General features: G+C 36.8%; 1 protein-coding gene across 2 annotated transcripts in view; it reads left to right on the top strand.

The window, feature by feature from the left end:
• The first annotated feature begins 6 nt into the window (after window positions 1-6).
• LOC125917267 (cGMP-inhibited 3',5'-cyclic phosphodiesterase B-like) overlaps window positions 7-26906 on the top strand; it is a 40748-nt gene continuing 13848 nt past the window's right edge. The window contains exons 1-4 of one of the 2 annotated variants that reach the window (XM_049623520.1): window positions 7-1347; window positions 9058-9164; window positions 19821-20031; window positions 20589-20665. In XM_049623520.1, coding sequence (XP_049479477.1) covers window positions 9104-9164; window positions 19821-20031; window positions 20589-20665 — 349 coding nt within the window. In that variant the 5' untranslated portion in view covers window positions 7-1347; window positions 9058-9103. Of the gene's footprint in view, window positions 1348-8265; window positions 9165-19820; window positions 20032-20588; window positions 20666-26906 lie in introns of those variants that run through there. The other variant, XM_049623521.1, reaches the window with a different exon arrangement.

Genomic DNA, 26906 nt, shown 5'->3' with positions numbered 1-26906 from the left:
AATCTTATTGATATCAATATTACGTTTGTTACTGTGCTTACTGCGTGGAAAAAAAAGTGTACTAGTACATTTTAGAAACATTTGAAACAATAATATTAATTAAACAGGATGCCTAAATGCCTCATTTCCTGAACATTTTAGTTAATCAGGCTTATTTTTGGTACTGGAATCTACTGGTAGGAGTAAGTCCTGTAAGAACCAGGAAGTAAACCATATTTCTTTGTGTTCTTTAAACTTCTTACTTGAATTTCATATCTAATTGGTCTCTGCTTTTGAAAAAGAATAGAAAAACCTGATACTCCAGAAAAGAACAACAGCATTTATAAAAAAGTAATTAGTAAGGAAAAAGGAATTATAAAAGATAATTTAATATAAATGTCTTATATATGTGTGTTAAGAACTAAGAAAGACTATGTGGACCTAAGTTATAGCCAGAAAGGATTGTTACACAAAGAACTTTTTCACCAAGAGTGTAAGTAACTATGAACCTTTACAAAATCAACATCCTTGGGAAAACTTAAATATAAGAGATATTTAGCTCTCTGAGATGGTTTCAGTATCTGCTGATGGGGGAAATTCAGAAGAAGCAAAACCTGTTTTATGTAAATCCCAATAAAACACCTATTTACAGTGGTAAAAAATAGAATACTTTGGCTAATTGAACATTTAGATCAATTTAGAATATTTTCAAAAATTAAGGTAAACTATTAATGCTAATGGTGTTCTGAATTTAATTGCTAATTGAAAAGGTAGTTCTGAATCTTTCAGTTTCTCTAGGTTAACCCTATATACTTCAGCATTGTATTGAAAATATAAAGGGTTTAGGATCTAGGGCTTATGGTGCCTGATCCTAAGCTTGTCCTCTGAAATTGTTTTTCAGGGTAAATCTTTCATACCTCCTTTTTAAATTGTCAAGTATTTATTTCTCATGAAACTAGGAGTAAAATGTACAAAAGAACAAAGATCTAGTAAAATTGTAGGGAGTTCAGAAACCATTGTTTAATGGGAGGAACACTAAATAGAACAATAGTATAGAATGTAAAATTTGGAGTAAATCTGACATATCTTCAAGATAAAATGTCCTGTGTCTCCTGTACATACTAAAAATGTACTTTGTATTGGCATTTTTACATGTCATCTTTACAAATACATACACAGCATATCTAAGGGTGACAGTTTTAACCATCGTTAAATTATTCCACAGGGACTACACAGTAGGAATAGCTTACCAACTCCCCAGCTGAGGAGGAGCCCCGGAACTTCCGGTCTGCCACCTATTGAACAGTCGTCGTCCCGGTGGGAACGCAGTAATGGCAAAAGGCCACACCAAGAGTTTGGCATTTCAAGGTACAATCCCCAGTCTTTTAAAGAGATTTGAGTCAAATACATCCACTTTGTTTCTGTTGAATGAAGTTTGAAATAACTAAAGCAGAAAGGAACAGTTGAAGTATTTTAGATGTGGGACAGCATGGGTAGTAATAAGGCATAATAGCGAAACTGATTCTTAAAAAGAAGCTAATGTGTCTTCTCTGAAAAGTTAAGTACGTTGGGTACAAGGCATGCTGGGGCCTTAAGAACATGAATCAGGGAGGCAGTTTAAGGAAACTAGGGTCAGTTTAGGACCAGAAGTGGGAAAGGTTTTAAATCGGTATCTGTGACCGTTGTAGGGGCAATCACACAGGTCCAGTGCATGGTATCCAAAGGAAGGTCAACAGAACTACTGACTTGTTAACGGAAGAGCACATTTCCAGGGCTCATCTCTGATGTTAGATACAAGGTAGCAAAACTCTTGTTCCTGCTGGAGGACTAAGACTACTAATATATTCTGTACTCACTTGAGGATTTACTTGGAACTAAACGGTGCTAATCCTACACATGAAGGGCATCAGTAACCGTAGCTCAAGGAAGGTGGGAAAATGCAGGAGCTGAAATTTTCTGAATGTAAACATACCCATCTACCCTCATAACAAAGGAGTCAATACTTTGTCTTTTAAAAGCTAGGAGACATAGTGATCTCATGTGTGAGTTATGAAGTTCTATGTAGTCAGTGATCTAACTGTGTTAACAAAATTGGAATTAGGGGCGCCTGGGTGGCTCAGTCAGTTATGCGGCCGACTTCGGCTCAGGTCATGATCTCACGGGAGCTCAGGTCATGATCTTACGGGATCTCACGGTTCGTGAGTTCGAGCCCCGCATTGGGCTCTGTGCTGACAGCTCAGAACCTGGAGGTGTTTTGATTCTGTGTCTCCTTCTCTCTCTGCCGCTCTGTCTCTGTCTCTGTCTCTCTCTCAAAAATAAATAAACATTAAAAAAAAATTAAAAAAAAACAAAATTGGAATTAGTGTAAAGTTTCTGCTAAACCACTGTTAGTATTGAGCACTTTGTTTAGCTTGAGCTGTAGAGTTACACATTTGAAACAGTAGATGGCAGGATTGGATCATACCGATTTATCAGCTAAAAGTGGTGTTAATGTTTATATAGGAAATGTGATCAGATAATTGTAATTTTCCAGATTCTTGCAGGATTTATTAATTTGCATTTTCTATAATGTATTCAAGTAAATGAGCTCCCTTTTTTATAAAGGAAAAATTGAATGAAATGATATATGAAACAGGAATGGGTTGAATTACAGAGTATGGTAAAGGAAAATGAGCTTTGGTTCAACACTTGCCCAGAACCTAAACATAATGGTCTTATTTTTGTTGTTGTTGTTGTTGTTGTTGTTGTTTTTTAATGGAAGCAGGATATGGGGAAGTCAGTGATATTGGGAACTGAAAATACAACATATTTCTTAACCACAGGGAACATCATCTTGAGAATATTGTTTGGCTTAAAACAGAATGATGAAAATGATTGCTTTTTAATCCTTCAAAATCACACTGATGTAATAGCAGTACATTTGCAATTAAATGTGATACAGTGAGTTAAGGTCACTTTTATCCTGCTGACTTAAGATGATTGATATTAAAATAGAAACATGGTCCAAAGAAAATTAACTCTGAGAAATGTTCATAAAAGAGGTAAATGTACGCAGATTCAATGTAATTACTTAACTCTCATTAAAACAAAGCCATGTGCCTCATGAAAGATTTAGAAACTTGGAGAATAAAGTAATTGGTGGTAATATGTATGGCAATCATATTAGATAGCATAGCTATCAATCTTTCATGTATGGTAATTTTTTGTTCAGGAACCTTTAGGCTTTAGTAGCTCAAACCGAATAGACATGTGAATCCAGAATCACAAGGCATTCATTTTGACTTTGTTGGAATACTCTAGAACTGAGGTCACATATCCTACAATTTTTTTCTAAATTTAAAGATTTTTTTTAAGTTTATTTATTTATTTTGAGAGAGAGAGAGCAAGTCGGGAAGGTGCAGAGAGGGAGGGAGAGAATCTTAAGCAGGCTCTGTGCTGTCAGCACAGAGCCCAGTGCAGGGCCCCATCTCACAAACCGTGAGATCATGACCTGAGCCGAAATCAAGAGTCAGACGCTTAACCTACTGAGCCACCCAGGCGCGCCCCACATGTCCTACATTTTTGAATCTTGATTTGAACACAGCTTTGGATTTTGATGCTAGCTTCTCTGACTGTGATTTTTAAATGACTCTGACTATGCTTTCAACGTGATTCCAGTATTGAACCTCTCATTCCCTAAAGCTGTGACCAAAACCAAATTTCTCATCTCTCCAGTAACGTTTTCATGTTACTGTTTTTCTGTCCTCATTTACTGACACAATACTGCTACCCTCTCACTTAGTGGTTGCTTTAGAAAATGGATTTTCTAGAAAACTTGGTGTTTGCGTCCTCTTACCTTGTCCTGTAGATGCCTGTTGTCAGGTCTGTCTCTGCGTCTCTTTTCCTTTCTGTTCCCTCTTCTCCTTTATCACTTTATACTGTTAAATGCTTTATACCTCCTTACATGGGCTATTGAATTATCCTCTCTTGTTTTGTAAACATTTATTTATCATTGAGAGACAGACACAGTGTGAGCAGGGGAGGGGTAGAGAGGGAGACACAGAATCCGAAGCAGGCTCCAGGCTCTGAGCTGTCAGCACAGAGCCCGACGCGGGGCTCGAACTCACAAACTGCAGGATCATGACCTGAGCCGAAGTCGGTGGCTTAACCAACTGAGCCCTCCAGGCGCTCCTGAATTTTCCTCTTAATTGACCTTTCCATTTCTAATATCCTCCACTGCCTGTTCCATCTCCTACCCTTCCATGACAATTCTTCCTTAAATGAAACCTTGATTATACAGTTTTTCTGATCATTAAGTTTTTTGACCCTTAACCGATGCCTGTAGAATAGTGCCCAACTTCCTAGCTTGGGATTTGAAACCCTGTTATTCCCTCATGACAAAGCTGCACCCTTACTTGCAAAAATGAAACAATGTGAAAGATAGGAGCAGCCTTGCAAAAAACGTGACCAGAAGAGTGACTTGGAAAGCTCGCTAGGTGAAAACAACAGGCATGTGACTCCTGTTAGACTCTTCCTTGAACTTTCCTGATAATTTCGTTTTTTGTCTAACACATTTAAAAATTGAGTTGAATTACAGTTTTGCAGCCCCACCTTGTTTGAGTGCAGAGTAATATAGGATTTAATTTTGCTTTTCTTCATGCTTTGGAGAAAAAAGTGAAGTGTTATAAACTGTACAGTAGCTGTGATAAACAGAATCCAAGGGAAGAAAACCACCAGGAAGAAGGGCTAGTCATGTTTGAACAGTCACTGCATTACCTGCCCTCAAGACTTCACCTCTTAAAGTTCACCTGTTAAAGGACTTCAGATTTTAATTAAGAGGGCCATTGTTTTACAAAACCAAAATATGTCCGTCTTTCTCTATTTATCTGAAATTCCAGTCAAGCTTAACTATTCGCTATTCTCTCTGTTCCTCCGCTTCTATGCTCCCCCCCCCCCCCCCCCCCCCACCTCACTCCTGCAGTTGTTCTCTCTACCTTGAACAGGTCCTCTCGGCCTCATGCTTCTACAGCGTTCAAGATTGGGCTCAGATGTGACCTCTTAAGAATAACACCCTGATACCCTCCTCCCTCAGTTTCCAAGGAGAAGCAATCTGTTTCACCTCTGAATCTCCTTAACACCTTTTCTTTGCCTTTCATGGCACTTTCACTTTCAACCATGTGTTAGTCATTACTGCTCTTCTGAGGCCTGCTTGATTACTGCGATGAGTTTGGGATTGCAGTAAAATGGATCTTGAAGATAAACAGCTGCCTAACAAGCATCTTGTAGGAGTAAGGTGTTCGTATTATATTGTGATGGTTGATGGTGACTTCTGCTTAAGTTTCAGACCTAGGATGAAGGTTCGCTGGTCAGGAAGTTCCAGGAAATGTGCGTTAGCTGACGATTGGATTATGCATCTCTGAGTTCCAGTATTAGTAGCTATGGTTAAAAAATGGCTAAACTTGTATCTTTGGACTGACTGCTAGGACCCAGCCCTCTCTGTGGACAAACAGAACACATATTCAGACCTCACAGCTCCCTTCCTTTTTTTAAAAATTTTTTAAGTTTATTTCTATTTGAGCACGTATGAACAGAGGAGGGGCAGACAGAGAGGGAGAGAGAAGACCCCAAGCAGGCTCCACACTGTCAATGCAGAGCCCAACGTGGGACTCGATCTCACAACTGTGAGATCATGACCTGAGCCAAAATCAAGAGTCAAACGCTTAACAGACTGAGCCACCCAGGTGCCCCACAGCTCACTTTCTTTCAACAGACTTTCCCTGGGGAAAAATAGGCAAGTCATGTCCCAAAACTGCATGGACTATCAACTATAGTTACTCTACACTAAAGAGATTTGCCTTTAACCTAGTCCCCTAGTCATCATTTGTCTCCATAACTTCTCTGTAATTAAATCTAATAACTTGTTAGGAACTATATTTCCTAAATAATGTACTAGGGAACCAGCTTCTCAATTCTGTGTCTCATAATTTATTAGAGATTTATACCAGTGCCTGGACCCTATTTGAAGTACAGAGATTCAAGAGGGCTAATGGTCTCCCCTCACTCAGTTTCTTAAGAGAATAGCTCCAAATGTAGACATCATACAGCCAACAAGTTTATATAGTTGCTGCTTCTCTCTCTCTCTCTCTCTCTCACACACGCACGCGCACACACACACACACACACACACACACACACTGATATAAATCTTACCAAGGTAATTGGCATGGGTTATCTAAAAATCAATTCTTAACATATCACTTAACTCTGTGACCATAACTTTTGGCATTCTTTTGTAATGATTCCTAAGTCTGACTTTAATCATCTTCCTACCAACTATTGATAATCTTTGGGACTCCTATCCTTCTTGTCCCCTGTTTTCTTCAGGATTGTTTTATGTAATCTCATTGGAGTGTATATTTATCTGGTTTGAGGCTAGGAATTAATGAGACAATTCTGGAAGTAGGTGAAAACCTGTAATTTGACCTGTACCTCTCAATTCTGAACAGCTAACTGAACGTATGGTATACTTCAATTATTAGAAGGCCCTGGATCAAGGTAGAAAACTATGGAACAGTGCAGTGGGTCTGTTTTTAAAAGGAAAAAGTCCTATCTTTGTTTTGAATATTAACCGGAAAGTAAATTTCAGTAGAGCACACAAATTTTTGGTTGAATATTGCCCTGAGCGGTACTGTTACTGCCCTTTCTCAATCTCCCCAACTCCACGCATAAGCAAGGAGTCCTCAAATACAAAGAATGATTGAGCATTAGCAGGGACATGAGTTTATTGGGTGGTATTATTTGAATATTGTTTCTTTTTGTGACATCATCAACAAATCATCATTACTACTGGCTTGAGAATAAAATATGATAGACTCCAACAGCTGGATGTTAATTTAAAACTCCTTGCTTCTAAAACTCTAATTTTACAGATGGAGAAACACACCAAGATAGAATGAGAATTATTTTGTGGAAGGTGTGGGAAGACCTTTTAATTAAAAAAAATTTTTTTAACATATATTTATTTTTGAGAGACAGAGCATGAGCGGGGGAGGGGCAGAGAGAGACAGAAGGACACACAGAATCCGAAGCAGGCTCCAGGCTCTGAGCTGTGCTGCCAGCCCGCATTGGGCTCAAACTCATGAACCATGAGATCATGACCTGAGCCGAAGTCGGATGCTCAACCGACTGAGCCACCCAGGCGCCCCTGGGAAGACCTTTTAAAAATACAGGTAGAGGGGCGCCTGATGGCTCAGTCAGTTGAGTGTCAGACTCTTGGTTCCAGCTCCGGTCATGATCTCATGGTTCGTGAGTTCAAGCCCCATGCTGGGCTCTGCACTAAGGATGTGGAGCCTTCTTCAGATTCTTTGTCTCCCTCTCTCTCTGCCTTTCCCTGGCTTGCACGTGTGCTCTCTCTTTTTCTCTCAAAATAAACGTTTTTTAAAAATAGGTAGAGAGTAAATGCTTTCTCCATTTAGAGTCAAAGAAATTGGAGATTGAATTTTAGTTCTGCCACTATGAATTTTAGCTGTATGAATTGGGGGACATTACTTAGCCTCTTCAAGCCTCAGTTTCCTTGTCTGTCATATAGGAGACTAGAAAAGATAAAGTATGTAAACGACATAAAACAATGAATGGTACATAATAAATACTCAAAATAGTGCTTTTGTTATAATTTTTGTTAATGTCAACAAGGAAGTTTTAGTGAAATGGCTCTAACTGATTTTACATGCCTTCTGTTTCTATAATACAGATTTTTTTTTCTCCCTTGGGGATATAGAAGAAACTAGATTTTAGAAAAAGGCCCAAGGAGAGGCTCAAGGCAGGAGTTAGTAAAAGAAAAAGACTCCATCCATTCAGAATTGGGGAGCAAAAATGACCTGTTCTCTAAAAAATTGAGACTAGGAACCTAAAGAAAAGAGCATTCATTTATTCCACAAATAACTGTTGAACACGTTTATCAGGCACTGTGCTATCTCCACTGTCAATGCAGAGATATGTCTTTATAGCCCCTAAAAAGAATCACAAATTAATGAGGGAAAAGAATCTGTAAGCAGTGAAATTATAATACATTGTGGATGAATTTGTAATGGAGACATGAACCAAAACCTTTAAGTCACAGAAGAAATAGGCCTTCCTGCAGTAATGGGTAGGGAGGTGCAGGAAAGATGAAGCAGTTGGGGAAGAGCTTATTGAGAACTTAGGCTGTACTAAAAAGTATGAGTGAGAAGGAGAGAATCTAGATCTGCCCTGGAGCCTGTGTCCACGTGCCCTCATCAGGAGTTTACTGACAAAAGAAAACAGTGAATATTGAAGAAAAAGAAGGTAAAATTTATGGTGTGCTTGCTACACGCTTGGCACTGGGAAGCTTTCAAATATATTTTATTTTAAATTGCATTTTATACATCGCATGGCTGTACTGTGTGATTGCCAGCCTACATTTAATTTCTTTATAAGAGCCCTAAAACCTACAGTAAATATTTCAGTTATAGGAAATGACTGAGTTAGGGGGTAATCGATATCTGTGAAGAGAGGGAACAGAAGAGAGTGAAAACTGTATATGTTAGCCAGTGATTCTCAGTGAGGTCCCTGGACCCAGCAATGTCAGCATCATCTGTGAACTTATTAGAAATGCAGATTACTGGCCCTACGCCAGACCTACTGAATCAGAAACCCTGGAGGTAGAACTGGCAGTCTGTGTTCTAAGAAGTCCTCCAGATGATATTGATAACCTGCTTTATACCAGGGTTCAGCAAACTACAGCCTGTGGACCTAATGTGGTCCATAGCTGTTTTTGCAAATTAAATTATATTGAAACACAGTTGTATTTATTATTCTCTGTGGCTGCTTTTATGCTACAATGGCAGAGTTAAGTAGTTGCAGTGGAGACCTTGTGGCCTGTGAAGCTAAAAGTATTTATTTACTACTTGGTCCTTTATAGAAAACATTTGCTGGCTCCTGCTTTAGGCCTTTAAGCAACTAGATAGATGTCTAAATTCTGTATAAGCAGGTATTTCCTAGTTGAACTGAAGACCATGAATAAAAAAAAGAGGAAATTTCCCATGGCTTTAACATTCTTAATTTGTTATCTTTCCCTTTTAGTCAAGGATCCTATCTAAATGGACCTTTAAGTTCAAATCTACTGACAATGACGAAGCAAAGGTCATCTTCCGTATCCCTAACTCACCATATAGGTCTAAGAAGAGCTGGTAAGAAATCATTCTTTATGATTTAAATGTGGGAGGTCTCAAAGTATATGGTACTACAGAATTTTCTCATTATACATTTAGAGCTGGTTTTGAATGCCATTTATATGTTGTAAATTAACATGACTAAGCAATTTGGATTGACCATTAATTGACTGTTGGCTGATTCATTCATAAACACTTTTTAAACAGCCACTATATACCAGATACTTTGTTAGGCACTAGGAATTCAGGGATAAAATATAGAACTACCTAAACTAACCTGAATAGTTGCAGATCCAGATTCACACTGAAAGACTGAGACCTGATCACAGGACTATAGAACACTTGTCCCCTCACACCTCAGCACCATTATTAAAGACCTATTTACGGTAGCTTCTTTTACCAGGTGTGTCCTGGCACTTCTTAAAATTGTAAGGCATACCAAAAGGTAAAAGACACAATTTGGATAGACAGAAATTTATCAGAATCAGATAGGGATGTTGGAATTACCAGATTGGGAATTTAAAACAACGATGATTAGTATGCCAAGGGCTCTAATTGATTAAGTAGACAACATGCAAGAAAGGATGGGCAGTGTAAGAGAGAGGTGGAAGTCCTAAAATAATAAAACAAAAATAAATGCTCTTGATAAAAAGCACTGTAACAGAAATGAAGAGTGCCTTTAACAGGCTCATCAGTAGGCTGGATGCAACTGAGGAAAGACTGTCTTAGCTTGAGCATGAGAAATCTTCAAAACTGAAAAACAAAGAGAACGAAGATTGAAAAAGCAGAATCAAATACCCAAGGACTGTGGGGCAAATACAAAAGGAATACCAGAAAGAGAAGAAAGTGAGAAGGAAGTCATACAGAGAAAGACAGATACCGTATGTTTTCACTCTTATGTGGATCCTGAGAAACTTAACAGAAGACTGTGGGGGAGGGGAAGGAAAAAAAAAAAGTTACAGAGGGAGGGAGCCAAACCATAAGAGACTCTTAAAAACTGAAAATAAACTGAGGGTTGGTGGGGGGTGGGAGGGAGAGAGGGGGGTGGGTGATGGGCATTGAGGAGGGCACCTTTTGGGATGAGCACTGGGTATTGTATGGAAACAAATTTGACAATAAATTTCATATCAAAAAAAATTTTTAATTAAAAAAAAAGAGAGAAGGAATAGAAGAAATATTTGAAACAATAATGACCAAGAATCGTCTCAAATTAGTATCAGACACCAAACCATAGATCCAGGAAGCTCACAGAACACCAAACAGGATAAATACCAAAAGAACAATACCTAGGCATATTGTTTTCAAATTACAGAAATTTAGAGATAAAAAAAAATCATTAAAGAAGCCAGAAGGGGAAAAAAACATCTTACATATAAAAGAACAAAATAATAATGACATGAAACTTCTCCTCAGAAACCATGTGAGTAGAATGAAACATTTAAAGTATTGTGAGGAAAAACAAAAGAACGCCAACCTAGAATTCTGTACCCTTTGAAATTATCCTCCAAAAGTGAAGGAAAGTAAAGACTTTTTCAGACAAAAGTTGAGGGAACTTGTTGCCAGTAGACCTGATGTACAAGAAATGTTAAAAGAAGTTCTCTAAAAAGAAGAATAGTAGTGTAGGTCAGAAACTCAGATCTACATAAAGAAAAGAAGAGCACTGAAGAAGGTGTAAGTGAAGGTAAAATTAAAAGCTTTTATTTTTCTTTTTATTTGATCTAACAGTAGTTTAGAATAATGATAGCAACAATGTATTCAATTATATGTGCATATATGTATTTTATGTATGTGTATATATGCATATATATAAATGAATGACAGCAATGATACAAGGGACAGAGGAATTGGGGTTATTTTATTATCATAAGGTACTCATAATTATAAGGTATCTGTGAAGTGGTGTAATGTTATTTGGAAGTGAACTTGGGTTAGATGTAAAATGTATATTGCAAACTCTAGGGCAACCATTAAAAAAAGTTGAAAAAGAAGTATAACTGATATTCTAAGAAAAGAGAGAAAGTAGAATGATAAAAATTCTCAAAACCACAAAAACAGAAGAAGAGTAGAAAACAAAAATAGGAACAAAGAACAAGGACAACAAATAGAAAACAGTAATAGATATGATAGATGTTAATCCAACTGTATCAGTAATCATTCTGAACACCAGTGGCCTAAATGTACTAATTAAAAGACCTATATTGTTGGGGGCGCCTGCATGGCTCAGTCCGTTAAGTGTCTGACTTCAGCTCAGGTCATGATCTCATGGTTGATGGGTTGGAGCCCCGCACTGGGGGCTGTCAGCACAGAGCCCGCTTTGGATCCTCTGCCTCCCTCTTTCTTTCTGTGCACCTCCTCTGCTCACTCTCTCTCTCTCTCTCAAAAATAAATACATATAAAAAAAGATGTCTATTGTTAAAGTAGAACAAAAAACATGACCTAAATATATATTATCTATAAGAAACCCACTTTTAATGTAAAGACACATAAAAATTCAAAGTAAATGGATGGAGAAAAATACACCATGTTAACACTAATCAAAAGAAAGCAGGTATAAGCTATATAAATTTCGGCCAGAGCAGATTTCTAAGCAAAGAAACTTATCAGAGATAAAGAAAGGTATTACATAACAGAAGACATAAGAGCCTTTAATGTTTATGAGCCTAAGTAACAGAACAACATTTAAGAGTCATTTAAGGCACAATTAATGGTTCTGTGTAAATGAAGACTCAAAAGGGGAGGAGAGAAACAATAGGGCAGAATAATTTTCCAAAATAGTAAGGGAATTAGCAAATTCCTGAAACTTGGTGAACCCCAAGAAGATAGATAAAATCATAAGGATTTCAGGCAAACCCCTGAATTATACAACAAGAAAAATTTCAAAAGCAACCAAGTAAAAAAGGTTATTTTTCAGGGAACAACAATAATATTCACAGTGATTCTATAATACCAAGTATGAACTCAAAGACCTAGAATGGCATATTAAAAGTATTGAAAAAAAAAAAACAGAAAAATGCCAACCTGGAATTCTTTATCAATGAAAATATCTTTAAAAATTTTTTTAATGTTTATTTTTGAGAGAGAGAGAAAGGGACAGAGTGTGAGCTGGGGAGGGGCAGAGAGAGAGACACACACACACACACACAGAATCTGAAGCAGGCTCCAGGGTCCGAGTTGTTAGCACAGAGCCCAGCACGGGGCTTAAATTCATGAACCGCAAGATCATGACCTAAACTCAAGTTGGACCCTTAACCAACTGAGCCACCCATGCACCCCAATTAAAATACATTTTACAAATTAAATTGAAATAATATTTTTCATACAAAGGCTGATAGAATTTATTGCTGATAGGCCTGCACTACTAAGATCCAGCAAAGATAGTAGTTTAGGTAGGAGGAAAATGATCCAGATTGAAGCACAGAATGATAGGAATGAATGAAAAGCTCTAATAAGCGTAAATTGAGTGAATATAAGTGAATGTTGATTAAAAACAATAATAATGGACCCAGCAAATGCACTACTAGGTGTATATCCAAGGGATACAGTTGTGCTGTTTTGAGGGGCACATGCACCCCAATGTTTATAGCAGCACTGTCAACAATAGTCAAAGTGTGGAAAGGGCCCAGATTCCATCGACAGATGAATGCATAAAAAATATGTGGTGTATATACATATACATATACCTATACATTACATGCATACATACACAATGGAATATTACTCGACAATCAAAAAGAATGAAATCTTGCCATTTGCAACAACATGAAGTAGAGGGTATTACGCTAAGTGAAACAAGTCAGTCAGAGAAAGACAAATATCAGATGATTTCACTTATATGAAGAATTTAAGATACAAAACCAATGAATATAAGGGAAAGGAAGCAAAAGAATATAAAAACGGAGACAAAACATAAGAGACTCTTAAATACAGAAAACAAACTGTGAGTGGGGGGATGGGTAAATGGGTAAGGGGCATTAAGGAGGGAACTTGTTGGGATGAGTGCTGGGTGTTATACATAAGGGATGAATCACTGGAATCTACTGAAAATATCGTTGCACTATATGCTAACTAACTTGGATGTAACTTAGAAATAACAACAACGGCAATAATCACTTCCTTGTTGCATGCATCATATATGAAGGAGTCAAATGTATGATAACAATGGCATATAAAGGGTGGGAGAAGGGTAAATGGATTTGTAATGTACTAGGAATGATTGAAAAGTAGTAAAAAGTTTTAAGTTTGAGAGAAACTAATACTTCAAAGACGCACATTGTAATATACAGTGACAATTAAAAGAATTTTAAAAAAGGTATAAGTAAACAATCATAGGAGGTAACAGTGGCATGATTTTTTAAAAAACTTGAGTAACCCAGAAGAATCCAAGAAAAGAGAAAATAAAAGAGAAAAAGAAGGAACAACTGAAAAATAAATAGCAAGATAGTGGATTAAACAGACTACATTACATTGAATATACATTTTGTTGGGGGGGGGGAAGGAGGGATCTGCTAAAGTTGTTAAGTATATTTTAAAAATATTCAGTTTTCAACAAAAAGTGAAAATACACTCCAGTTAAAAGACAAAGATTGTCAGACAGTTAACAACAAGACTCAAGCATATGTTCTTTACAAGACACCCACTCTTTATATAAGGACACAGTTACTTCTGATCTCATAGCAATAATATACATGAACCAAAAAATGACAGAACTAAAGGGGGGAAATAGACAAATTTATATTAATATTTGGAGATTTTAACTCACCATTCTCATTAACTAGTAGAATAAGCAGACCAAAACGTTAGTATAGATATAAGAAAGATTAGAACAATATGAATTAACTGACCTGACTGTAAAACACTACATTCAGCCAGGATGAATATTTTTTCAAAGAATGCACACAATGGGGCGCCTGGGTGGCTCAGTTGGTTGGGTGTCCGACTTCAGCTCAGGTCATGATCTCGTGGTTCGTGAGTTCAAGCCCTGCATCAGGCTCTGTGCTGACAGCTCAGAGCCTGGAGCCTGTTTCAGATTCTGTTTCTCCCCTTCTCTCTGACCCTCCCCCGTTCGTGCTCTCTCTCTGTCTCAAAAATAAATAAATGTTAAAAAAAAATTACTTCAAAGAGTACACACAAGATTGATAACAGTAGACCATTTGTCAGACTATGAAACAAGTCTCAATGAGTTTCAAAGTATTAATATCACATATAGAGACTCATTCAGGAATGGCAGAGAGAATATTTCTGTAAACTCACTCTCCTGCTAAAATAACAAAAATAACAAAAATAGGGGCCAAAAAAGTGAAACTCAGGGGTACCTGGGAGGCTTAGTCGTTCAAACGTCCAGCTTCGGCTCAGGTCATGATCTCACGGTTCGTGAGTTCGAGCTCCGCATTGGGCTCTGTGCTGTTGGTGCAGAGCCCACTTTGGATCCTCTGTCCCCCTCTTGCTCTGCACCTCCCCTGCTTGTACTCTCTGTCTCTCAAAAATGAATAAACATTAAAAAAAAAAAAATGAAACTGAGCCATATCAGAACTCTGGAAATTAACCCAAGCCTGAGAAAAAACTAGAAGTCCTCTGTACAAGACAGACTATTGAACCCTGGTAAGACGGTGGGTTCTGTGGCATTTTATTTGGGAACTATCCCTTCCCAGCTTTCTCCCTCGGTGGCATTATTGCTAAAAGCCAATAGCATTTCAGCCATCAGAGAGATCTGACCTCTTTTGAAACTCCCCCAAGAAGACAGTAAATACTTTGCCCAAACTTAATATAAACTTAAAGCTCCTTGGAAAATCTCTGTTCCTGAAGTGTTGTGGGTATTTGATTTGACTCGGAGCTCAGCTTTCTAAAAAACAAACCCTATGCCAGCCAACATTGTGACCGCCTAAGGCTGTTATTTCACTTGTGGTAAACAAGAGCTGCCTGAGAATTTAAAAGGAAATCCTGGATACTACTAGATGACCATAGGGAATTTGAAAGTGTCTGACAGATTCCTGAAGATCTCAGGATCCTGTGCCAGGATGTGCGTGTGCATAGGAAAGATCTGGGAAAGGAGAAGGCCCTAGTCACTTATCTGTAGCTGACCTAGAAGCTCTCACAAGTGAAATGTGAAATCTAAGGCTGTTTCATAAACTGAAGTTTGAAGGTGTATCTTTTCAAACATTCCCTCCTACAGATGACGTGTAGGCAAAGCATTTAAAGAAATGTTCTGACACATCATTCGCTGACCACAAAATTATACTGACCCATGGGTGACTTGCAGGAAGTCAAGCTTAAAATATAAATCAAGAACTTAAAGGAAAAAAAAACAAACCAGCAAAGAACTCAGTGGCTACACACCTCAGAGAAAACGGAATCTACATAATTAGTCCAGGAAAGTCATTCAACAATCAGAAACAAGAAAACAAACATAAATCAGCAACATAACAAACCTTGGATGTGGGAGGGATCTGATGCCAGAACTGTTAAAATATAATGTCCAGTTTTCAACAACAAAAAAAATGAAATACACAAGCAAATTTTTGCCATGCACACAAAGCAAAACAGCCAACAGAAAATTTGCCTGACGGGGCTTGGAGTTTGGACTTAGCACACAATAACTTTAAATCTCCTATTATAAATATGTTTAAAGTTGTAGCAGAAACCATTTCAAGAGTATTTGAGTATGACAATAGTATCTCATCAAAGAGAAAATAGAACTAGAAATTATAAAATGAAAATATAAAACGATGTTAATAGTTAAAATTGCTACTTCTACTCAATATTGGATTGGAGGTTCTAGCCATAGCAATTAGCTAAGAAGGAATGAAAGGAAGAGGTAAAATTATATTTGCGTATAATGTCATGTATTTATGAAATCTGAAGAAATTCATTAAAATCTATTACAGCCAATAAAGAAGTTTATCAGTGTGTCAGGATACAAGATCTCTAGGCAGAAATCAGTTGTATTTCGTATACTAGCAATGAACAATGCAAAATGAAATTAAAATAATTCTATATACAGTTAGCATTAAAAATAGTAAAATACTTTGCAACAAATTTAACAAGAGTATAAGACCTGTACACTGAAAACTGTAAAACATTGTTGAAAGAAATTAAAGAAGTCTAAATAAATAAAAGAAATATTCCTGTGTTCATGGGTCAGAAAATGTAATATTGTTATGATGGCATTTCTCTCCAAATTGTTCTAGATTTCTTTCCATCTTTATCAAGATCTGAGCTAGCTTCTTTGCAGAAATTGACAAGCTGATCATAAAATTCATATGGAAATTCAAGGGACCCAGCATAGCTAAAACAGTTTTAATAAAAAAGAAGAAATTGGAGGACTCACACTGGCAAATTTTAAAACTTACTACCAAGCTGTAGTAATCAAGACTGGTATTGGCATAAGGATATTCCAGCTCAGTGGGATAGAATTGAGAGTCCAGAAATAAATCCTTACATGGTCAACTGATTTTCAACAAGGGTGCCAAGATGATTCAATGGGGAAGAAATTGTGTTTTTAGCAAATCCTGGAAATAGACAGGAGCAAGAATGAATTTGGAATTCTACCTTTTGTTATACTCAAAAATTAACCAAAATGCATCATAGACTCAACGGTAGGAGTGAAAGCCTAAAACTAGTGGAAGAAAACAAAAAAAAAGTTTGTGACTTTGGGTTTTGAATACAGCATTCTAAGGTATGACATCGAAAGCACAGTTCATGAGTGAAAAAACCTGATAATTGGAATTCATTAAAATTGAAAACATTTGTATTTCTACAGAGACCTAAAGAAAGTGATAATAAGACACAGGATGGGAGGAAATATTTGCAAATCATGTATTTGATAGTGGCCTTTTATCCAGAATATACATAGATGTCTGTAATTCAATAATAAAAAGACAAATTACCTTCTTAAAAAATGGGCAAAAATCTGAATAGATGTTTCTCCAGAGAAGATGTACAAATGGCCCATACCACATGAAAAGATATTCAGTATTAATCATTACGGAAAATGTAAATCAAAACCACAGTGACCTGTGACTTCATACCATTGTGATGTCTGTAATTACAAAGACAGATAAAAACAAGTGGTAAAACCGTTCAGAAGTGGAAACTCTGATACACTGATGGGAAAGTAAAATGCTACAGCCACTTTGGAAGACAATTTGGCCATTCAGTACTTGAATAGAGAAATAAAATTGTGCTATATTCATGCATACAGTTTGATATGGCATTGAAAATCAACCACAATAACAAGTAACTGCCTGGAAATATTATTTTAAAATGTAAGCAAGGCATAGAAGCATTTATATTTATTGTCTAATTCAGTTTACAAAGTTCACAAAAGGGGCAAAAGTAATCCACATTGTCAAAAAATGCGTACATACATGGTATAAATATAAAGAAAGGCAAGAAAAACAATACCATAAAAGTCAAAATAATGATTTCCTTTAAAGAGAGGCAGGGGAGTTAGAAGGCAGGGTGGTTGAGCTCTGGCCATGTTTTATGTCTTAGCTTGAGTGATGAGTAGTCTCATTGTAACTTTTCTATGTGTGTGTTATATTTCACAATAAAGAGGGTTTAAAATAAAAATGGTGGATCTATATTATAGAGAGCATTTTTTAAGGATTTCTAGGTTTGTCTGTATATCCAATCTCTACCCTAAGATTTTGTACCCTTTATTCTTCTTAGCCCACTTGTCAGGATTTTGGATACTCACTAGTATAATTAGAGAAAAGAAGGCTAAAAATTGGAACCTTTGTTTCCAGTTAGTAACCAGTGATTATGACGAGCAAGACACATCTTGTCCTCAGTTTCCTCTTCTGAGACATTAAGGTGACCAGATTTAAAAAAAAAAAAAAAAAAAATCCCATTCAGCCCTAACATTGTATGAAATTATAGGAACCTCTAAAGAAATGAGTCTGATAGAGTAGCAGTGGCAGCCCTGGGAAAAGAGTCTGATCTCACAGTGTTAACTGTTAACACAGTTTTTTGACTTTTTTAACTGTTAAATCAAGTTTTTTGACTTTTTTGGAGTCCCCTCTCCCCTCCTCCGACATATGAAGATGAAAATACTACTTAACTCACAAAGTTATTAAGATTAAATAAAACAACACATCATATTAGGGTTCTCCAGAGAAACAGAACTAATAGGATGTGTGTGTGTATTTACATAGAGAGAGAGAGAGAGAGAGAAAGAGAGAGAGAGAGATGGAGAGATAGGTTTATTTTAAGGAATTGGCTTGCAAGACTGTGAGGGTTGGCAGGTTTGAGATTTACAGGGCAGGCTGTCCAGCTAGAAATTCTCGCACGAGTCGATACTGCAGTCCTGAATCTGAAGGCAGTCTTGAGGCAAAACTCTTTCCTCTTTGGAGGACCTCAGTCTTTTCTTTTAAGGCCTTCAACCAATTGGCTGAAGCCCATACACATTAGGGAGGGTGATCTGCTTTACTCAGTTTACTGATTAAAGTGTTAGTCACCTCTGAAGAATACTTTCACAGCGACAACTAGCCCGGTGCTTGACCACACAGCTGAACACCATAGCCAAGCCAAGTTGACACATAAAATTAACCATCACACACATCTGCAAGTGTTTATACCGCTATGGCGAAACTGTCGTAGGTCCTGAATAACTATTATGTGCTGTGCTCTCTGATTCACACTTTACTTGGATCTTTATTTCCAAATGAAGTTTTAAATCTGCCTACCTCTCTCCAGATACCCATTTCACCTTAGTTCAAGGCACTCAGTGAAGATTTTTGGAGCAGATCAGTAGCATTAGAGATGGATTTCTGAAGTACTCTGGGTTTTTTTTCTCCCCCTTATTTTAGCACTTAGCACTTGTTTGTACTCACCACTAGTCTCTAGGTTTGTAGAGTAGCAGGGATGGTAACTTCTTCTCCATTGTGAAATCCAACACATCTTCCACCATATAGTAGGCTCTCAAATATTTGTTGAATGAATGAGCTGGAAAGATTTGGGCATATTTTTAAAAGAGATCTGCAGTCGTGTTAACATATAATTTTGTCTTCGCTCAACTTGCTTAATGCTGTTAAGAACTTTGGTTCTTCAGTAAAATCTGGTAACCATGCTTTCTTCATGTGGATGATCAAGCTGGTGGGGATTCAACATGTGAAAGATAAACACCAATGTGAATTAGGAAAATCTGCGCCACACTTTGTGTACGTCTTAGTTACACTCTCAATATCTGTGCCATCCTGCCACAAGGTGTTTATTTCACACTCATTCATGATGACAAACATGGTCTATATTCTGCTTAAATGCCTGGAATGTCTTGAAGATAGCTCCACGTGGAAATCTGGTTTATCATTTAATTGCAAATACTTTGCTTTCTTTAAAAAAAGGAAAATGCAGGGGCGCCTGGGTGGTTCAGTCGGTTGAGCGTCTGACTTCGGCTCAGGTCATGATCTCATAGTCTGTGGGTTCGAGCCCCGCGTCAGGCTCTGTGCTGACAGCTCAGAGCCTGGAGCCTGTTTCCAATCCTGTGTCTCCCTCTCTCTCTGCCCCTCCCCCAGTTTCACTTTGTCTCACTCTGTCTCTCAAAAATAAATAAATATTTAAAAAAAAATTTTTTTTAAATAAAAAAGGAAAATGCTCTTTATAAATACATATAGACAATAAACACAAACACACGCCTACATATTTATTGATCTCTTTCTTCTCTTTTGAATTTTTCAGCTGCTTTCCCCAGCCTGAGTCCTGTGAATTCTCCCAGCCATGGACTAGTCTCCGCTGGCTCTCTAATGAATCGATCACTTGTAGAATTTCCTGCCACTGCCAGTTCTCTTACTAAGCCAAGTGTTATTTTACACCGATCTCTGGGCAGTGCACCCAATTCACCAGATTTTTATCAGCATGTTAGAAATTCTGATAGCAGTTTATGTAACAGGTAAGTTTCCTAAATGTTGATTATTTCTGTCTCAAAATATAGGTTATTTTAATAAAGTATTCCTAGTTTTCTAGTTTTATGTTGTAACTAGTTGATGGATTAAGACTGTATCTTCCCTATTTATCAAGTAGTTTTTCTTTTTAAGAAATTTTTCCTCATTTTAGTGCAATTGTTCATTTTCCAATTAAGTGATCTCTATCAAAAGTGATATATAGTAGTATTCTATCCATCTCAAGATACCAGTAAATTATGAGAATTCTTTTAGTATATACTACCTTAGTACCCAGTTCATACGGTGTTTGTTTTCATTTCTGCTTAGTTTTTTATCAGTGATAAGTGTTTACCTCAGACCTCGGTGACTTTCAAAATATGTTAGTTTCTTTGGGGACACAAGATGCCTTCCAGGATAAAGCCTATTAAGTTTATAGAGAGATTGGACTTGTATGATATTTTGCAACGGGGTTCCTGGTTAAAAGTTAAGCAGATTTCAAAATTGTATTTAGGTAAAAAGTTTAGCCTCATTTATGAATGTATATTTATCTATTTTATTCTTTAAGCTGTGGACATCAAATATGGAAATATGTTTCAACATCTGAATCCGAATCTGGTATAGACTGCCACAGTGGAAAGTCAGGTGAGATTGCAAAGGTCCTGTGTGTCTGAATTTCAGAACAGTTTCTTAGATTGTTTTAGAAATGAATAAATGTGTGAGTTTAACTTCAGTTTATCCATCTTTAAAATGAAGATTATAACATTTTTATATACTTACAAGATAAGTAGAGAAGTTACTAGGAACAAGTTATAAGTAACAGAGGGTAAAAGTGTTTTGAAGTAACAGAGGGTAAAATGTGCTGGGGACGTGCCTGGCTGTCTCAGTTGGAAGAGCATGCGACTCTTGATCTCAGGGTTGTGAGTTTGAGCCCTGCGTTGGGTGTAGAGATTACTTAAAAATAAAATCTTAAAAAAAAAAAAAGGACTAAAGTGTGCTATACAAATGAATGCAGTCTTTTCAGTTTATGGGTAGGGTTCATAAATAGAGTAATTAATTATGATAATGTTGAACTCTAAGCCCAAAAGAGTTTTTATGACATAGAGAGGAGTTGTTTTAAAATATAGTTTATTGGGGCGCCTGGGTGGCTCGGTCGGTTAAGCGTCCGACTTCAGCTCAGGTCATGATCTCACGGTCCGTGAGTTCGAGCCCCGGGTCAGGCTCTGTGCTGACAGCTCAGAGCCTGGAGCCTGTTTCAGATTCTATGTCTCCCTCTCTCTCTGCCCCTCCCCTGTTCATGCTCTGTCTCTCTCTGTCTCAAAAATAAATAAACGTTAAAAAAAATTTTTTTTTAAATAAATAAAATAAAATATAGTTTATTATGTCATTCTGAAACATTTTATATCCTCAAACAAGAAATACTGTTGGTGATAAAGTTATGGTGGTTTTATAATTTAAAATATTGATGACTCAAGCATACAGTAATAGTTAACTAGGTAACTCAGACCGTCATTCCCCCTGAAAGTAGCTAGAAAAGCTGCAGAAATTATTAACAACCAAAATGTGCTTAAAGCAATTGAAAACTAACAAGCTCCTCACAATTACCAGTACAAGATCTGGAGGAGGATAGAAATTCAGGAAATAAGCCTAGAGTATGGGGCTTTGAAAAAGGTATTTGCTCCTTCCAGAGGGTCCAGTGACTAATAGAATGAGCAGTCCTTTTGGTACCTCCATGGGACTAGAGAGCTAGATACTGGAGGTGGAGGCCTACCATGGTAGGGATAACTTGGAAAACTCTGCAGTACTGCACCCTAAGAATAAAAGTAAATCAGCAATAGATAGGCCCCCTTAGGGATTATAGGCTCATACTGATCCCCTTATGTACTATAAACTTCACCCTTTTAAAGTGTACAATTCAAGGGCGCCTGCGTGGTTCAGTTGGTTAAGCATCCGACTTTGGCTCATGATCTCGTAGTTTGTGGGTTCAAGCCCCACGTTGGGCTCTGTGCTGATAGCTCAGAACCTGGAGCCTGCTTTCGATTCTGTGTCTCTTCTCTCTCTGCCCCTCCCTGCTTGCGCGTGCGCACATGCTCTCTCTCTCAAATATAAGTAAGCATTAAAAAAATCAAAGTGTACAGTTCAGTAATTTTTGGTTCTGAGATTGTTTAAAACACACACACCCACCCCCCCTCCCCCCCCACACACACACGTGCACGCACGCGCACACACACACACGGAGAAGAGCAATCCTTTACAAACTCTTCCAAAAAGTAGGAGGGGAAAACTTCCCAACTCATTCTGAAGGACTAGTGATATCCTGATGTCATAACCAGACACAGGTATCACAAACCAAAAACAAAAAAAACTACAGACCAATATCTCTTATGTGTATAAACATAAAAACCCTTAACAAAATAATGGCAAACGGAATCCAGCAACATATGAAATGGTCACACTATGACTAAGTGGTATTTATCCCAGGAATGCAAGGGCAGTTTAACAGTTGAAAATCAATCAATGTAATATACCACATTAATAGAATAAAAGGGGAGAAAAATGCATGATAATCCATATATGTGCAGAAAAAACATTTGATAAAATCTAACACTCTTTCATGATAAAAACACTCAAACTAGTTATAGCAGGGAAGTTCTTCAACTTGATAAAGGGCATCTTTGAAAAGCACGCACCTTACTGGAAAAGGACTAATGTTTTCTCCTTAAGATCAAGAATAAGATAAGATTTTTTGCTTTCAGCACTTCAACATGGTACTGATGGTTCTAGCCAAAAAAATTGAAAGAAAAATAAAGGAATCCTGAATGGAAATAAATAAATAAAACTGTCTTCTATTCGTAGAGCATATAATCCTTTATATAGAAAATCCCAAAGAATACACACACACACACACACACACACACACACACACACACGAACCAATAAATCAGTTTAGCAGAGATAAGATACAATATCAGTGTTGTACAAAATTGTATTTCTGTGTACTAGCAATGAACCATCATAGATTGAAATTAAGAAAACATTTTCACTTGTAATAGTATCAAAAAGAATGAAGTAATTAGAATAAATTTAACAAGAGATTTATAAACTGCAAAACATAAAACATTGTTGATAATAGAGAAAATCTATGGGGTGCCTGAGTGGCTCAGCCAGTTAGGTGTCCAACTCTTGATATAGACTCAGGTCATGATCTCACAGTGGTGAGATCAAGCCCCATGTCAGGCTCTGCACTGGGCATGAAGCCTGCTGAGTATTTTCTCTCTCCCTCTGCCCTTCCCCTGCTGGTGCATGTGTGCTCTCTCTCAAAAAAAAAAAAAAAAAATTAAAATTAAAAAAGAGAAAATCTAAATACATTGAGAGGCATTTCTTATTTAAAGACTGGAAAACCCAGTATTGTCAATAGGGCTATTCTTCCAAATTCATCTAGAAATTCAGTGCAATACTTAACAAATTCTAGCAGGCTTTTTTTTTTTTTTTTTTTGTAGAAATTGACAAGTTGGTCATAAATTTTACATGGAAAGACAATGACCAACAATAGCCAAAACAATTTGGAAATAGAACAAATTTGGAGGACTGATGCTCCCTGATTTCATAATTTATTATGGAGCCACTATAATTAAGATAGTGAAGTATCAAAAGATGAGCCCGTAGTTCAGTGGAACAGAACTGTAAGTCCAAAAATAGATTCTTGCATTTATGGTCAGTTGATTTTGATATAGAAGTCAAGACCATTCAAAAGAGAAAGCATAGTTTTTTCACCAAATGGGGCCAAGACAATTGGATATTCATTTGTCAAAGAAAGAGTTTGGGCCCTTACCTTATTATATACACAGAAAGTAACTCAAAATAGATCATAGACCTAAGTGTAAGAGTTAAAACCTTGCAAATTGCAGAAGAAAAAATTGGACATAATCTTTGTGACCTTGAGTTGAGTAAAACATTCTTGGATACAATGCCAAAAGCACAATCCATGAAAGAAAAAAGATGACAAGTTAGGCTTCAGCAAAATTAAAAACTTTTGCACTTCAAAAGACAACAATAAGAAAATGAAAAGACAAACCATAGATTGAGAGAAAATATTTGGAAATTATATATCTGATAAAGGTCTTACATCCATAATACATAAAGAATATTTATAATTCAATATTAAGTCAACTCAAAAAATGGGCAAGAGATGTCAGATATTTTGGTCTGAGTCATTTGGTGAAGGATATAAATAAATGGGTAATGAACACATGAAAAGATGATGAACATCAATAGTCACTAAGGAAATGCAAATTAATACTACAATAAGATACCACTACACTCAAACTAGAATAGGTATAATTAAAAAGACAAGACAATAGTGGGGCGCCTGGGTGGCTCAGTTGGTTAAGCATCCGACTTCAGCTCAGGACATGATCTCATGGCCTATGGGTTCGAGGCCCACGTTGGGCTCTGTGCTGACAGCTCAGAGACTGGAGCCTGCCTGGGATTCTGTGTCTCCCTCTCTCTCTGCCCCTTCCCTGCTCACACTCTGTCTCTCTCTGTCTCCCAGTAATAAATAAACGTTTAAAAAAATTACAACAACAACAACAAAAAGACAATAGCAATTGTTAGCAAGGATGCAGAGAAATTGGAACCTTTGTGCATTGCTGATGGAATATAAAATGGTATACCACTCTGGAAAACATTTTGACAGTTTCTTTAAAAGTTACACATAAATTTACCATGTCACCCAGTAATACCATGTCTAAGAATTTATCCATGAGTAAACGTATGAGCACTCAAAGACAAGACTGGGAGTGTCATGATATCACTGATGATGCTGCAAATGTTGAAATGACCCAGACATCCATCAAGTTACGAATGGATACATATCATGTGGTATATCCATTCAATGTAATCTTAGCAATTAAAGGAACAAATTTCTGATAACATACCACTACACATATAAAATCAAAACATCATTTTAAATGAGAGAAGCCAGGCTCAAAGGATTACATATTGTATGATTCTATTTACATAAAATTCTAGAAAAGGTGAATTTATAGAGACATTAATCAGAGGAGTGATTGCCTAGAATGAAAATAAGGATCAACTATAAATAAGCAGGAGGGTACTTTCTGGGGATGATGATAATGTTCTAAAGCCAGATTGTCATAAAGGTTGCACAACTCTGTAAATTTACTAAAATTGTTGAATTATACATTTGTGATGGGTGGATTTTATAGTATGTTATTATACTATATATATACAGTTGTTTGGATTGACTGGTCTCAGCTGGGACATTCTCACTTGAGGACTCTCATGTGATTGCAGTCAGGTATTGGTAAGGGTGACAGTCATCTGAGGGAATGATTGGGCTAAATTTCCAAGATGGGATTGGATTACTCACATGTCTGTTGACTATTGACTAGTCCATCTAAATATGACCCCTGTATGGGCTTCTTCCAACATGTTTGCTGGATTCGAAGAGAGGAGGAGCTGCCAATCAAGTTAATGGCTCAACCCAAAACACACCTAAAGTGTTACTTAATGCCATTTTCTGTTCATCAGAGCAGTCATGCGGCCTGTCCAGATTCCAGGGGATTAGGAAATAAATGCTCTCTCTTGATGGAAGAGCTACAGGAATACATTTGAGAAGAGTGCAAGGGGTATAAGAGAGAGTGTTGTAGACATCTTTGGAAAAGAACTTACTACATTTATTTCAACTGTTTTTATTACTGTTCTGTGTAAGATATAGTTACTAGGAGTTTGGGTCATTAAAATGTAAGTAGGTAATGTACCTTAGATGTCAACAAGTTTTAGATGGACGGTAATTTTAGAATATTATTATAGTAGTACTGCCTTGACCTACCAAGAATAGTTGAATATTCTAAATTTTATTTCTTAAATGTTTTTCATGGGGAAAAAGTAATATTTTCCAAAGAATAATATTTCCTGGTCACCATTAGTTAATGATTTTTTAGTATATTCAGTGTATTAAGTTCAGAGTATCACTAACGTTTATTGACCATTTATTATATGTAACTTCCAGTAAGATAGATATTGTTACCCATATTTTACAGGGGAAAAAGCTTGCCATTATCAAGTTCTAGTTCTTCTGAAACTCAGTTCCAATAAGTACTCTTAAAAACCCTTTTACTTAGGAAAAAACCCTACATATTGAAAAGTAATCACATCATAACTTTATAACTGAATTAATATTCATACACTTAACATATACCTGTATTATCACCCCGATTAATAAACCAATGAACGAAATAGTACCAGCACCTCAGAATTTCCCCTCAGGCCCCTCCCAGGTATACCCTCTAAAGATAACATTTTTCTTGTCTTTCATATGTTTTTGAGCTTTTTATAAACAGAATCACAGAGTATGTACTTTGTGTCTGGCTTCCTTCATTCCACACATTTTTAAGAATCATACATATTGTTGCATATGGCTGTGGTTCATTCTCTTCGCTACATATTGTTCAGTTGTGTGAATATACTACCATTTATTTCTTCTATTGTTGATGGGTTTGGGGAAGTTTCCTGTTTCTAAGATTACAAATAGAATGAAAATGATTTTTTTTTACATGTGAATGAATACTATTTACCTACCAGTGCTGCTTCTCTTTTCCATGAGACTTGGGGAAAAAAATATTATTAATCACATTGGTAGAAATAATTCACAATAAATGATACTATGTTTTCCTTTTTAGATGTGCCTTGATTTCATTCATTTATAATTATGAATTTAGGGTTTTCATAGCTAAAATTCAAACAATTTCACATGTTGGAAATTGCATACGTCAAATTGCTAAAGACGGAATTTTCCTGTTTCTCACTTTGATAAAGAATATCCTCACCCCCACCCCCATTTCTTTCATCCATGAATAGATAT

Source organism: Panthera uncia, unplaced genomic scaffold (assembly GCF_023721935.1).
Source record: "Panthera uncia isolate 11264 unplaced genomic scaffold, Puncia_PCG_1.0 HiC_scaffold_1636, whole genome shotgun sequence".
In the NCBI taxonomy this organism is placed as follows: domain Eukaryota; kingdom Metazoa; phylum Chordata; class Mammalia; order Carnivora; family Felidae; genus Panthera; species Panthera uncia.
This window is presented reverse-complemented; position numbering and strand designations above follow the sequence as displayed.